General features: G+C 41.7%; 1 protein-coding gene across 1 annotated transcript in view; it reads right to left on the bottom strand.

Annotated features, from left to right (window-relative positions):
- Positions 1-11241, bottom strand: part of bmp6 (bone morphogenetic protein 6) — a 133074-nt gene extending 121833 nt beyond the window's left edge. The window contains exons 1-3 of the mRNA XM_043688583.1: positions 11125-11241; positions 9092-9848; positions 8395-8870 (exon numbers count right to left, since the gene is read on the bottom strand). Coding sequence (XP_043544518.1) covers positions 8395-8870; positions 9092-9183 — 568 coding nt within the window. The 5' untranslated portion in view covers positions 9184-9848; positions 11125-11241. The remainder of the gene's footprint in view (positions 1-8394; positions 8871-9091; positions 9849-11124) is intronic.
- Positions 11242-11679: the final 438 nt, after the last annotated feature.

The raw sequence follows: 11679 nt of genomic DNA, 5'->3' as shown, positions 1-11679 counted from the left end.
AAACGTCAATTCTCCTGTTCCTTGGATGCTGCCTGACCTCCTGCGCTTTTCCAGCAACACATTTTCAGCTAAAATGTATTTAAACCCAAAATCCCTCAGTCCCCTGCTATCTTATAAAATATAAAGTGAAGAGCGTCACAGTGGTTAGCACTGCAGTCTCAGCGCCAGGGACCCAGGTTCGATTCCAGCCTCGAACGACTGTCTGTGTGGAGTTTGCACATTGTCCCTGTGTCTGCGTGGGTTTCCTCCGGGTGCGCCGGTTTCCTCCCACAGTCCAAAGATGTGCAGGTCAGGTGGATTGGCCATGCTAAATTACCTAGTGTTAGGTGCATTAGTCAGAGGGAAGTGAGTTACTCTTTGGAGGGATGGTGTGGACTTGTTGGGCCAAAGGGCCAGTTTCCACACTCTAGGGAACCTAATCTAATCTAATCATAATTGTAGTCCAGATTTCCATAATACTTGGTTAAAGAACACTGCTAAAATTCTCAGTGACTATGTACTGATGTGTTTCTGTTGTTCCCCGGAAAGGTAAAAAGTACTTTAAGGGATATATGGCACATCAATAGCCAACTGCAACAATAGTCTATGTAACAGCTGGCCTGTGGCTCTGTTAACAGCACTTTCAAACCTGGAACCTTGGGGGTATAGATAAAAGTCTCACTTAAGTGCTTGGGCCCGGTGCAGTACTGAGGGAGAGTAGCATTGTCAGAGGTGCTTTGGGCAAAATGTTAAATTACACAGATGGCTGTAAAGATCCCAAGACATTGTTTCAAAGGAGGAAAGGGGAGTTAACTTAGTCAAAGCTTCAGGTTTTTTTTAGGAGCTTGCTGTGCACATCTTGACTGCCACATTTCCTCCAGGTGACCGCACTAAAAATTATTTCAATGTTTGTAAAGTGCTCAGAGACATCCAGCTGTCATGAAACATGCTGCATTAATGAAAATCTCTTTTAAAATGAACAAAAGTGTGACGCATACCCATCCATCAGTTTTCCAGTAAATGGCTGCTTCCTATCATACTTGATGACAGATGACAGTCAAGGCTGCACTTTGTGGAGATCAAACTCTTTCAGGCCAAACATATTCCATTGCTGCGAAAAAGGCCAGTGCTTTTCAAAGCACTCGACAACAGCTTTTATTTTAAATTGCTTCCTCTTCTTCCTCTCCCTTTTACACTGACTCTCCCCAACCCCCCACCAACTGCCACCCCCCCCACACATACACACAATGCACCAATCAAGCATTTCTGCGACACAGATGGAATTCCAAAGGAACAAAACAAAACCCCACAGCAAAAGCAATGATCAAGTGTTTAGTGCTGATAAATCCAATAGAACTTGCCTCTGGGGCATAAAAAGGCAACCAGTATTTCTCAAACTCAGGAATGTCCTGCAAGCTATGTTCAGTGCCACATTTATATCTGAGAAACTGCTCAATGACAAAACACACAACTCTTCTCAGCAAGTCCAAATTCTACCTTTGTTTCTTCAGTCAAGTAGTTATTTATACATTTACCTGGAGTATTCCAAACAACGAGAAATAGGATATTGTCCACTCTTTAACCAAGGAACAAACCTGATCCTGGTAGGGTGTCATGCTCTTGTGCTTCGTGGATTCAGGAATAAGGCTATACACATCTGAATCTCTGACCAATATTGCCCTTTAATGCAGACTGGTCCGAAAATGGACTTGTGGAATCCCTCCATAAACAGTCAATACTATTAAATTCACTAAAAGATCAACCTCAAACAGCAACTATGTTTTATCTCTCCACAGATACTGCCAGGCATGCTGAGCATTTCCAGCATTTCTGTTTTCATTCCAGCCATCTGGAATATTTTGTTTTTCTGTTTTAAAGTACTAATTGCATGAATTACTTCACAATGTTGAGTACACAAAAAACACTATTTAAATGCAATTTGCTTTTAAATATCGAATTTCAACACTCTTAAAACCTTGCCTTAAAAGTAGGTCTTTCAGAAAAAAAGTGAAAATTGTTGGACACACCTACAAACACTTTGTAACTACAATCCTGTACATGAAGGTTAAATTTGGATTCAATGTAAAATAGCCATGTTGCATAGCAACCAAGGCTGATTGGAGGTCAGTGCTGCGATTTGCATCTCTGTACAGCTTAACTGGGCAACACCTACTTTTAAAATGTACATAACTGAACTCCACATTTCTCAGTTTCAAATAGTTTTAAAACCCAAAGCAACAATCAATTGTAATTAGATTCATAATCGACCCTTTCTGCATCTCATCAGCCTTAAAACACTATTCTCATTTCACAGCCTTGAAACACCTTCTCATCTGTGACTCCAAAACTAATTTTAAAAATTTGCCCATTAATTTTTAAGAGTAGGAAAAATAAACCATCACTGTGTTAAAATTAAAACTGCTAACTTCAGGGTGATATCAACTGATAAGGTAGCTTAAAATTTGTTGGCATGTATTATGTTCAGGTAACACAAAGTACAACGATGGCCATCTCCCTCTCTTATCAACTTAAATGTCTTTATTAAATACAGTTCAAAAAATGCCTCAGGTTTTAAAGAAGGTCTGAAAGAGAGAGAAGAAAAAGAGAGAGAGAGAGAGAGAGAGAGAGAGAGAGAGTGCTTAACTTCAACTATTAATGGTGAAGTGGAGATAATAGACTCAATGATAGAGTTAGAGATTGCGCTGAATTCAGAGTACGGTCTGAGAGATTGACATATACTACAAGGATAGGGAAGGCCAAAGCCATATATGATTTTAATTTTTTATTTGAACTGTTGAGCCAACGGAAGGCAAATGTGAATCACTACAGGGTGGGGTAATTAGCAAGAGGAAGTTTTGCAGAGTTTTGGATAAGTTGAAGTTTAAGTGGGGAAGCTAGCAAGGAAAGCAATAGATGAAATTACACACGAAGTGATAAAGGTATGTTTCAATGGGCTGAAGATTGGGTAGAGATAGTTTAATAATGGAGATGCAAATAGAAGTTGTCTTTGTGCTAAATAATATTGAGTCAGATCCTCAACTTGTGTGGTTGAATCTTCATCTACCATCTAAACAGTGCTGGTGAGTGGGATTCAGATGATGGCAAACAGCTTGTGGTGGAAATCACAGATGATAGTTTTGTTCTTCCAATCCAAGAGAATGGAATTATTGTTCACTAAGACCGGACATCTGATAGATGGTTCAACATCCATAAAGTTCCTCCTCCAGGTCTAAACTCAACATCCTGATCATTCACCCAGAAAGCATTGAGAAGATCAATCATACTAACTCTGTGGTCCATTTCAATAGTTTTTCTTTTGTAACATGGGGTCAACTTCCACGAGTGTCAACCTCTCCAATGCTTTCTTAGATTATGTCAGTGCTAATAGTGGATGATACTAAATCACCTAAGATTTTAGCACCCTAAACGCTGCTTTCTAATCCCATTAAAGACTCTTCATCTTTTCCATCCATTCTTTAATTATCCAAGTCACTTGCACAGATTGAACAGAGGATATGCAACCATTCTGTTCCAGTTAGGACCACACTTGAAATATCCCATTTCATCCACCAAGACCTTTTAACCCCACCCGCATCCAACCTCAGTCCGAATGGGCTGCTGCTAAATTAGATGTTACATTGGGCGGCGGCACACTGGCTTAGTGGTTAGCATTGCTGCCTTACAACGCCAGGGACCTGGGTTCGATTCCAGCCTCGGGCAATCACCTATGTGGAGTTTGTACATTCTCCCTGTATCTGCTTCCTCAGAGTGCTCCGTTTTTTTCCCCACAGTCCAAAGATGTGAAGTTTGGGAATTTAGCATAGCCAATTCACCTTAGTGTTCAGGGATGTGTAGTTTAGGTGCATTAGTCATGGGAAACTTAGAGTAATACAGTAGAGGAATGGATCTGGGTGGGATACTCTTCAGAAGGTCAGTGTGGACTTGTTGGGCCAAATAGCCTGTTACCACACTTTACAGGTTGTATAATTCTCCCACTGCTAAAACTCTAATGTCTATACAATTGGCATTTCCTACACTACCCTGGTTAGCTTTTTAGGCTCGGTTCCTTCTAAAAATTCAAATCACCTAAGATTTTACTCTTCACATCCAGTCCTCAAACACATTACCTAATGATCCCCTTTACCTCACTGATCTATACTGCCCTCCAGTGAAGAATCCCTTACAATCTCAGTATCCCTTTCTGTGTAACCTTCCAACATTATAACAGTGATTGTATTGGTTCTAAAGCCCTTTGGTATGTGAAACGTGCTATGCAAATGCAAGTTTTTTTTCTCTTCAGACCTCTTTTCTCTGAAACTCCTCTGTATCTCCCTAACCCACTCTATTGCTAAAAAAAATCAAACACCAGGTTATAGTCCAACAGGTTTAATTGGAAGCACTAGCTTTCGGAGCACTGCTCCATCAGGTGGTTGTTGAGTACATGATTGTAAGACACAGAATTTATAGCAAAAGTTTACAGTGCGATGTAACTGAAATTATACATTGAATACCTTGATTGTTTGTTAAGTCTCTCATCTGTTAGAATGACCAAGATAGTTTCACTTCTTTCACGTGTAAATCACAGTGAAAAAGTTACATTCTCAAGTGGACTTTAACAATTGGTGTCAGCCCTGTGTGCTGCTGTGTGCGCCATAATATTTAGACTGATTCTAATCTAAAAGATGAATCGACAGAATCTTACATGGATTCATTCAGTTTTTGAGCAAAGTACAATGTAACTCTGCAAGTACAAATTCACCCCACAAACTTGTGTGTGTGTGTGTGTGTGTGCGTATATGTATATAAAAGGGTATAAAAGTCTGTGCGCACATAGGAGTGTCTCTGTGCGTAGTGCAATGGTGTAGTGTGACATGAATCCAAGATCCCAGTTGAGGCCATCCCTATGAGTACTGAACTCTATTGCATCTTTGATAAAGCATTCAACTATCATGGTTTTCCTCAATTGTGTTAGCTTAGTCACAATCAAATCCTACCCCAGGAATTAAGTAAAATATCTCAGCTGGGACCCCTCTTGTAGTACAGTTGTCACGTCTCTAGCCCTGAACAAGAAGCATGCTCCAGATATATGTAATAACATCTTTGAACAGGTTGCTTATAAAAAAGGCTAAATACAAAAATATCTCAGCAGGCACTCTTGTATAATACTGAGGGAGTGCAGAACCAACGTCCCATCTACCAGCTCAGATAAATATAGAAGATTCCCATGGCGCTGCTTTGAAATAGAACAGACCAGATTATCTTGGGTGCCCTGGCCAGAATATCTGATTTACTGTTTGTGAGAACCTGTGTGTGCAGATCCTTTGTCACATCATTTCCATTACAATGACTGGCTAAACTTCAAAAGTACTCCTTTGGCTGTAAATCACTTTGAGACATCTGGTGATGGTTGAGAAGCACTACAAAATTGAAAATAATTTCTAATCCTAAAGATCCCTGCCCTGCTCCTTCCCACATACAGAGCTCAAACTCCTTCTTAAAGCACAACTAACTCACATACCCAACAAACTTGGGCTTCTGACCATTACACTGCTGTGCTCATGCCGGGAATATTTGTATCGAACAAACTGTATTGCCACTCTTTATGAATGGTAGTAAAATCAGACTTCCCTTCAACAGCTAGATATGAAACATTAAATGTCAAGTTTTATTTACTTTAGCATTCCCAGTCATTCGCATTAAATCAATTGCTAAAAACTGCCAACACAAGATACTAACTCTATTGGTTAAGATAATGAATTTCCTGTCCCCTGAAATGTCAGAATTATAAATAAGAGAAGAATGTACATTAAAAACATAATGCTTCCTGCTCCAACACAAATTGCTTGGTCATGTTTCACACCCTTAATTTAGGAGCCCAGGGGTCTAATATTACTTTGTAACTGTCCCCAACATCTTAAATCTCCCAGGTGTTAACATTTAATGTTGATGTATTAAAAAAGGCTGCGAGGATCCCATTTGTACAACACATGAACGAAACTCAACAACTTAATTCCAGCCAATTGGAACAAAAAGTGAGGATAAACCTGCACAAGGGAGATAGCTTCAACACCCCCAGTCCACTATTAACTTTACACAGGATACCCATTGCTTGACAAAAATGCATTTAGTGCTGGTTTGAATGGAAAAGATTCATTTGTACCATCCCTAGCTGTAACAAAAGATCTTAACCGGTTTCCTTCAGTAAATTGGGTGCCCATACCTGAAGGGCTTATGCCCAAAATGTCGATTCTCCTGCTCCTTTGATGCTGCCTGACCTGCTGCGCTTTTCCAGCAACACCTTTTTCAGCTCTGATCTCCAGCATCTGCAGTCCTCACTTTCTCCCTGCCCATACTTCTTCAAAAATACCAGGGTTTTTTTATGACCAATTTGATGTTGGCTTTCTACAGCCTTGCATCATACATACGTTTCAGGGTAATTAAAAGGCAGCAAGTACTACTTAAATGTTGCACCATAGCAGGGGAGCCACAAAATCCAAATGGCATCTAATAGGCTTTCAAATCAGACTTTAAAATTGACTCCCTATCCACCCTCTTGGGTAACTGTAAAAGATCCCACATTTCAAGAGTCTTGAAGTTGTCCCAAATAACTTGACTAATATTTATTTCACAATACAGGTTACCCTGGTCATTACCACCTGACTGCTTGTGTGCGCTTGCTCTGGGCAAATTGGGCACCATGTTACCTACAGTGAACAGTGACTACAGCTCAAAAATGAATTTAATTGGCTGGTGAGTGCCCCAAGATGCCTCGTGGTGATAAAGGCTTTATGGAAATGCAATAATTTTTTTCTTAACTACAATGACGGGCAAATCCTATGTCCTTCATAAGTGGAACAACAATGCAAGACTTTCCAACTGTAAAGCTGCGATAAAATCAGTTACACATATGTATTCATCGCATCAATTTGACTCAATTTTCAGACTCTTGGGGTCCGAGTGGGGTTAAGGATCGAATAGAAGTGTCCTTAATTAGCAACGAACCTTCCCTGCCCATTCAAATCAGCCGGCTACTGGAATTCACTTGCAATGGCTAAAATATAAGGCTATTATTTTGGCTTCTGCAACTAACAGGTCTTCTACCTTTTCTTCAAACCGCAAATACTTTAACTTTCTTGAGCAAGGGATGTTTTGACCGCAAATAAATACTACCAACCTCACAGGAACCTGTTTTAACACGCAGATTATTAGCTCCACCATAATGAAAAAGGCTCCTTTCAAAAAAAAACTTCTCCTCCTCGGAATCCAGTGACTGGCTCGACTGCGGACCCATTCGTTAGCCAAAGATTTATGGAAAATAAACATTCGACTCAGAAGAATCTGCTGTCAATATTTGGTTTGAAAACTCCTGACTAAATTATTTCCAGTCGCTTGTGTTAAAGAAAAGAATAAGTGCAAGTCAGAGGGAGGTTCATATTAGAGCAGGAGAAGAGGGAATTAACAATATCCCCGGGCTGGACACTGGGTTAACATGTTTACAGGTAATTACACAGTACTGTACCTTCAAAGAAACGCACCAGCCCTTAAAATATCGCAGGTGCAGATATGCAACACTATGGGGATTTAACATTGTTGCATTATGTGCCATCGGTTTAAATCCAATGAACGAATTCCAACACTTACTTTAAAAAAAGAGAATTGCACTTTTTGCCTGAAATATACACGGGCGACAGGTGCACAGCACTGAGAAGGATAAAAAAATCTTCTGAACTTGCTGCAAAAATTACAATAAGATTTTAATGACCCCATCCCAAGCTTTCAGTACAACGCTTAGTGATACAGAATAGGCGTTTTTCTGACCAAACAAGCTCAAAATTATTTTTTTTAAATCATGAAAGTAGTAGGTTTCATATATATGCGTTTTTTTAAAAAAAAGAAAACGCGAAAATCACTTGATAATATGTTAGATGCGGTCTTGTAATTGCATTCACTTAATTCCCAAAACCGATTAACAGGATGGGCAACTGAACTCCCAAGGCTAACAACTAAACTCTTGGAAACCCGTCTTTAACTACTGCGCGCGTATAATACAAGTGCTAGGCGTGAGTGTGTTCGTGGGGGGCACGTTTGCTATATTGCTTCGGGTATATACAGTCCCAGAGGTTTAAGTGCCTGGCACTGGGGCGCACTTGGTTGCTGATTTGGGGGGGGGGGGGGGGGGGGGAAGAGAGAGAAGGAGAGAGAGAGAGATGGGGAAGAAAAGGTGAAATAAATCAATCAATCTTTCTCCTGCACCCCCCACCCCCATTTTAAGGAAGGGGGGGAGAGGAAGAGAAAGAATGCAGCCCTACACCCTTAATCATTGCATTTACCACAAGAAAGGGTGATAAGGGAGGGAGACAATTGCAAAATGACCTTTACTACGAGTATGCGGGGTTAAAGAAAGTTTCGCCTTACCCAAGTTCACAAAGCTCATGACCATGTCGGCCTGGTTGAGGAAGGTGCTGTCCTGCAAGCTGGCCAGCGGCGGGCTCTGCGTAGTGAACACGGCTCTGTAGCGGTGCGAGAAGCCCTCGCCGTCCTCCTCTTCCTCCTCCTCTTCGCCGCCGCTGCCGCCACTGGACATGGCGTTGTACAGGTCGAGCATGAAGAGCGGCGCCGAGTCCTGCTTGCCGTGTGAATGCGGCCGTGGCCGGTGGGGCAGCCCCAGGATGGAGAGGATCTCCCGCTGCATGTCCCTCTTCTCGTGCTGCTTCAGGCGCCGGTGTACGAAGCTCGAGTGCATGTCGCCAGTGTCCAGCAGCAGGCTGCCCGCCGCTCCCGCCACCGCCAGCCACTCCAGCAGCAAGCAGCCACTCCACAGCAATCCCACTCCCTGCTCCATTGAAAATGCTCCCATTGTCCAGCGCATAGTGAACCGATAGAATGCAAAACTTTGATACAGGGGCAGAAACAAAAACAAAGCTTTTGTATTGAATATAAATATGGTTTACATATATAATAAATAAATAGACACGAGCTCCAAGGTTGTAGCTCTCCAGTGAGCTCGTGTACGGCGCGCGCTCTCTTACACACGGTCCCTGCTCCTCAAATCTTGTGAATGAACGATTGGAACCTCACAGCAGGTAACACTCCAAACCCTTTGTTACATCACCTGATTGACAACCCAGACGACCGACACAACGTTCCATTTGCGCACAGCGGAGGCGGGGATTTTTGCTGCACTCTCCACTCCTCCCCATTCATCAGTCTGGCTGCTCTGTGTATGCATGTGGCGGTGGCACATTTCCAAGGGAAAATAAATGTTTAGATTCGTTGCTTGAATCGTTTTTGTCCCCCTTGCTCTTTGTGACAGAGCTAAAAGAACTCCGCTACGGCGCTGAAGTTTTGTTTTCTCCCTCGAAGTTCATGAACCACTCTATTTTAATTCTAAAATTTCGGATACATGCGTTTAAGATGCTTTAGACGCGGAGTTATATTGTCTTTGGGAGTCATTACATCCGTTTCAAATCAAATATTCGAACCAGGGCGCAGCTTTCCGAGTTGGCTATTAACTCAATGTTGTTCTAGCGGTTATCTGCTGCATTCCTTGCTCCTTGATAATGGGACAGTGTTTAACCGGAAATGTTCAGTCGAGCAGTGTTTATGTCTGCAGGGGGCGGGGGTGAAATTTTGGGTTTTATTTTCTCTCTCGAATCCACTGGCCGGTGAACCGACTTTTGCAGAAACAGGTAATACGCGTATTTTTCCCTGTCATCGTTCAGCTCTGAAGTTGTTCGATGCCCTTGGACTTGATACAAACATACTAGAGATGTATCAATTTATTGCACATCGAGCGATACATCACCAGCGTTTTATACGATTCAGTTTATTAAACGATTGCGTGCCTCTGCATGTGTCGTCATACAATTCTGGATTAAAACAGTTTTGATTAAATTAATACATAAAAGTTTATATTATGTATTATAAAAAGAGTGCTGGAAAAACTCAGCAGGGCCTGTCCCTTTCCACAGATGCTGCCAGACCTATCGAGATTCTCCAGCATTCCAATTCAGCACGGTCAGCCCACAAATTATTTGACTAAATCAAAAATCTGAAATTGAACTGGCTACGATATAAAAGCGTTGGGCAAACTCAAAAATGAAAATAGTATGTGAAGAAAAGTCATTTTTGATTAACTCTGCCCAACACTTGCTTTTTTTAATCTGTAATTCAGCTTTCCAACACGGGCAACATTTTCGTTTTCATGTTGGTGATTTCTATTGACATGACCGGAGCGCACGATCAAAAGCTGAAATTACTATTTCTAAAATAGAAAACGACATTGTCCATTCAGTAAAACTGGTCAAAGAACAGTAAATATTGCGGATGCTGGAAATTTGAAGTAAAAACAGAAAGTGCTGAGATAACTCAGCAGATCTGGTAGCATCTGTAGAGAGAAGAGCAGTTAATGGTTCGAGTCCGACGTGACTCTTCACTTTGTTTCATTTTAAATAAAATTAATCGATCACCCCGTTTCACACTTGGTTTTTGTTCAGGCTGTGGTTTCGGATGGACATTCCCGTTTTGTGCTCGCCACCTAGTGATTCAGTCTGGAAAAGCAGTCTAGTGCCACTGAAACCAGTCAGATTGAGAAGGCAACACAACGGTTTGAAAAAACCCTGTTAAGTTTGTCACGGCATTATCTTAATATTTCGCCTGTTGGCACACTCACTTTTGTCTTGATTCTTCCACAAGTTGAGCGTACTTAAAATTAATTAATATACCAACTTAAACTAAATTCAAGTTCATCAATTCTGAGGAAGGGTCACTGATTTCTCTCTACAGGTGCTACCAGACCTGCTGAGCTTCTCTAACAATTTCTGTTTCACCATCTGCACAAAACTAAAACAAAACCTGGTTCAATTAGTAGCCCTCCAGCCTTTTGAATCTAAAAATCTAGGCTCAAGACTCACTGCATGACATGAGCACAAAACATACCAAGTTTGACCAAGAGCTGCACTGTCCCAGATGCCTTCTTTCAGTTAAAATGTTTTGAATGGATCCTGCAATCTGCCCATTTAGGTTATTAATAACCCACCCAATACCAATAAGCTGTTGTTTAACTTTACTCAAACACTTCATAATTTTGAAAATCTATTAAATCTCACTGTTAGCCCAGCTACTGTAAGATTTACCAGACTATACCTGGAATGGGTGATTGTCTTATGAGGGAAGGTTGGTCAGGCTAGGCTTATATCCATTACAGACTCAAGAGTCTAGTGCTGGAAAAGCACAGCAGATCAGGCAACATCAAAGGAACAAGAGAATCAACATTTCAAGCATAAGCCTTCCATCAGGAATGAGGCTAGTGGGCAGGGACTGAGACATAAATGGGAGGGGGTGGGGTTTGGGGAAAGGTAGCTGAGAAAGCGATAGGTGGATGAAGGTGAGGGAGAAGGTGATAGGTCAGGGGGGAGTGATGGACAGGTCTAGAGGGCAGAGCCGAGTTGGAGGCTTGGGACTGGGATAATGTGGGCAGAGGGGAAATGAGGAAGCTGTTGAAATCCATATTTATCCCATGTGGTTGCAGGCTCCCAAGGCAGAATATGAGGTGTTCCGCTACCAGCCCAACTGCTTGTTCTGTGGCGCTGTGGAGTCCGTGGACCACAAGTATATTGGGTGTGGGCGTTTGCACTCCCTTTTTGATTTCCTGAAAAACCTCCTCCTCTGCTTTTGGTTGCACTTCAGTCCCACGCTCCT

This window comes from Chiloscyllium plagiosum, chromosome 4, assembly GCF_004010195.1.
Source record: "Chiloscyllium plagiosum isolate BGI_BamShark_2017 chromosome 4, ASM401019v2, whole genome shotgun sequence".
Lineage (NCBI taxonomy): Eukaryota > Metazoa > Chordata > Chondrichthyes > Orectolobiformes > Hemiscylliidae > Chiloscyllium > Chiloscyllium plagiosum.
Note: the sequence above shows the minus strand (reverse complement) of the source record. Positions and strands in the feature narration are given on the sequence as shown.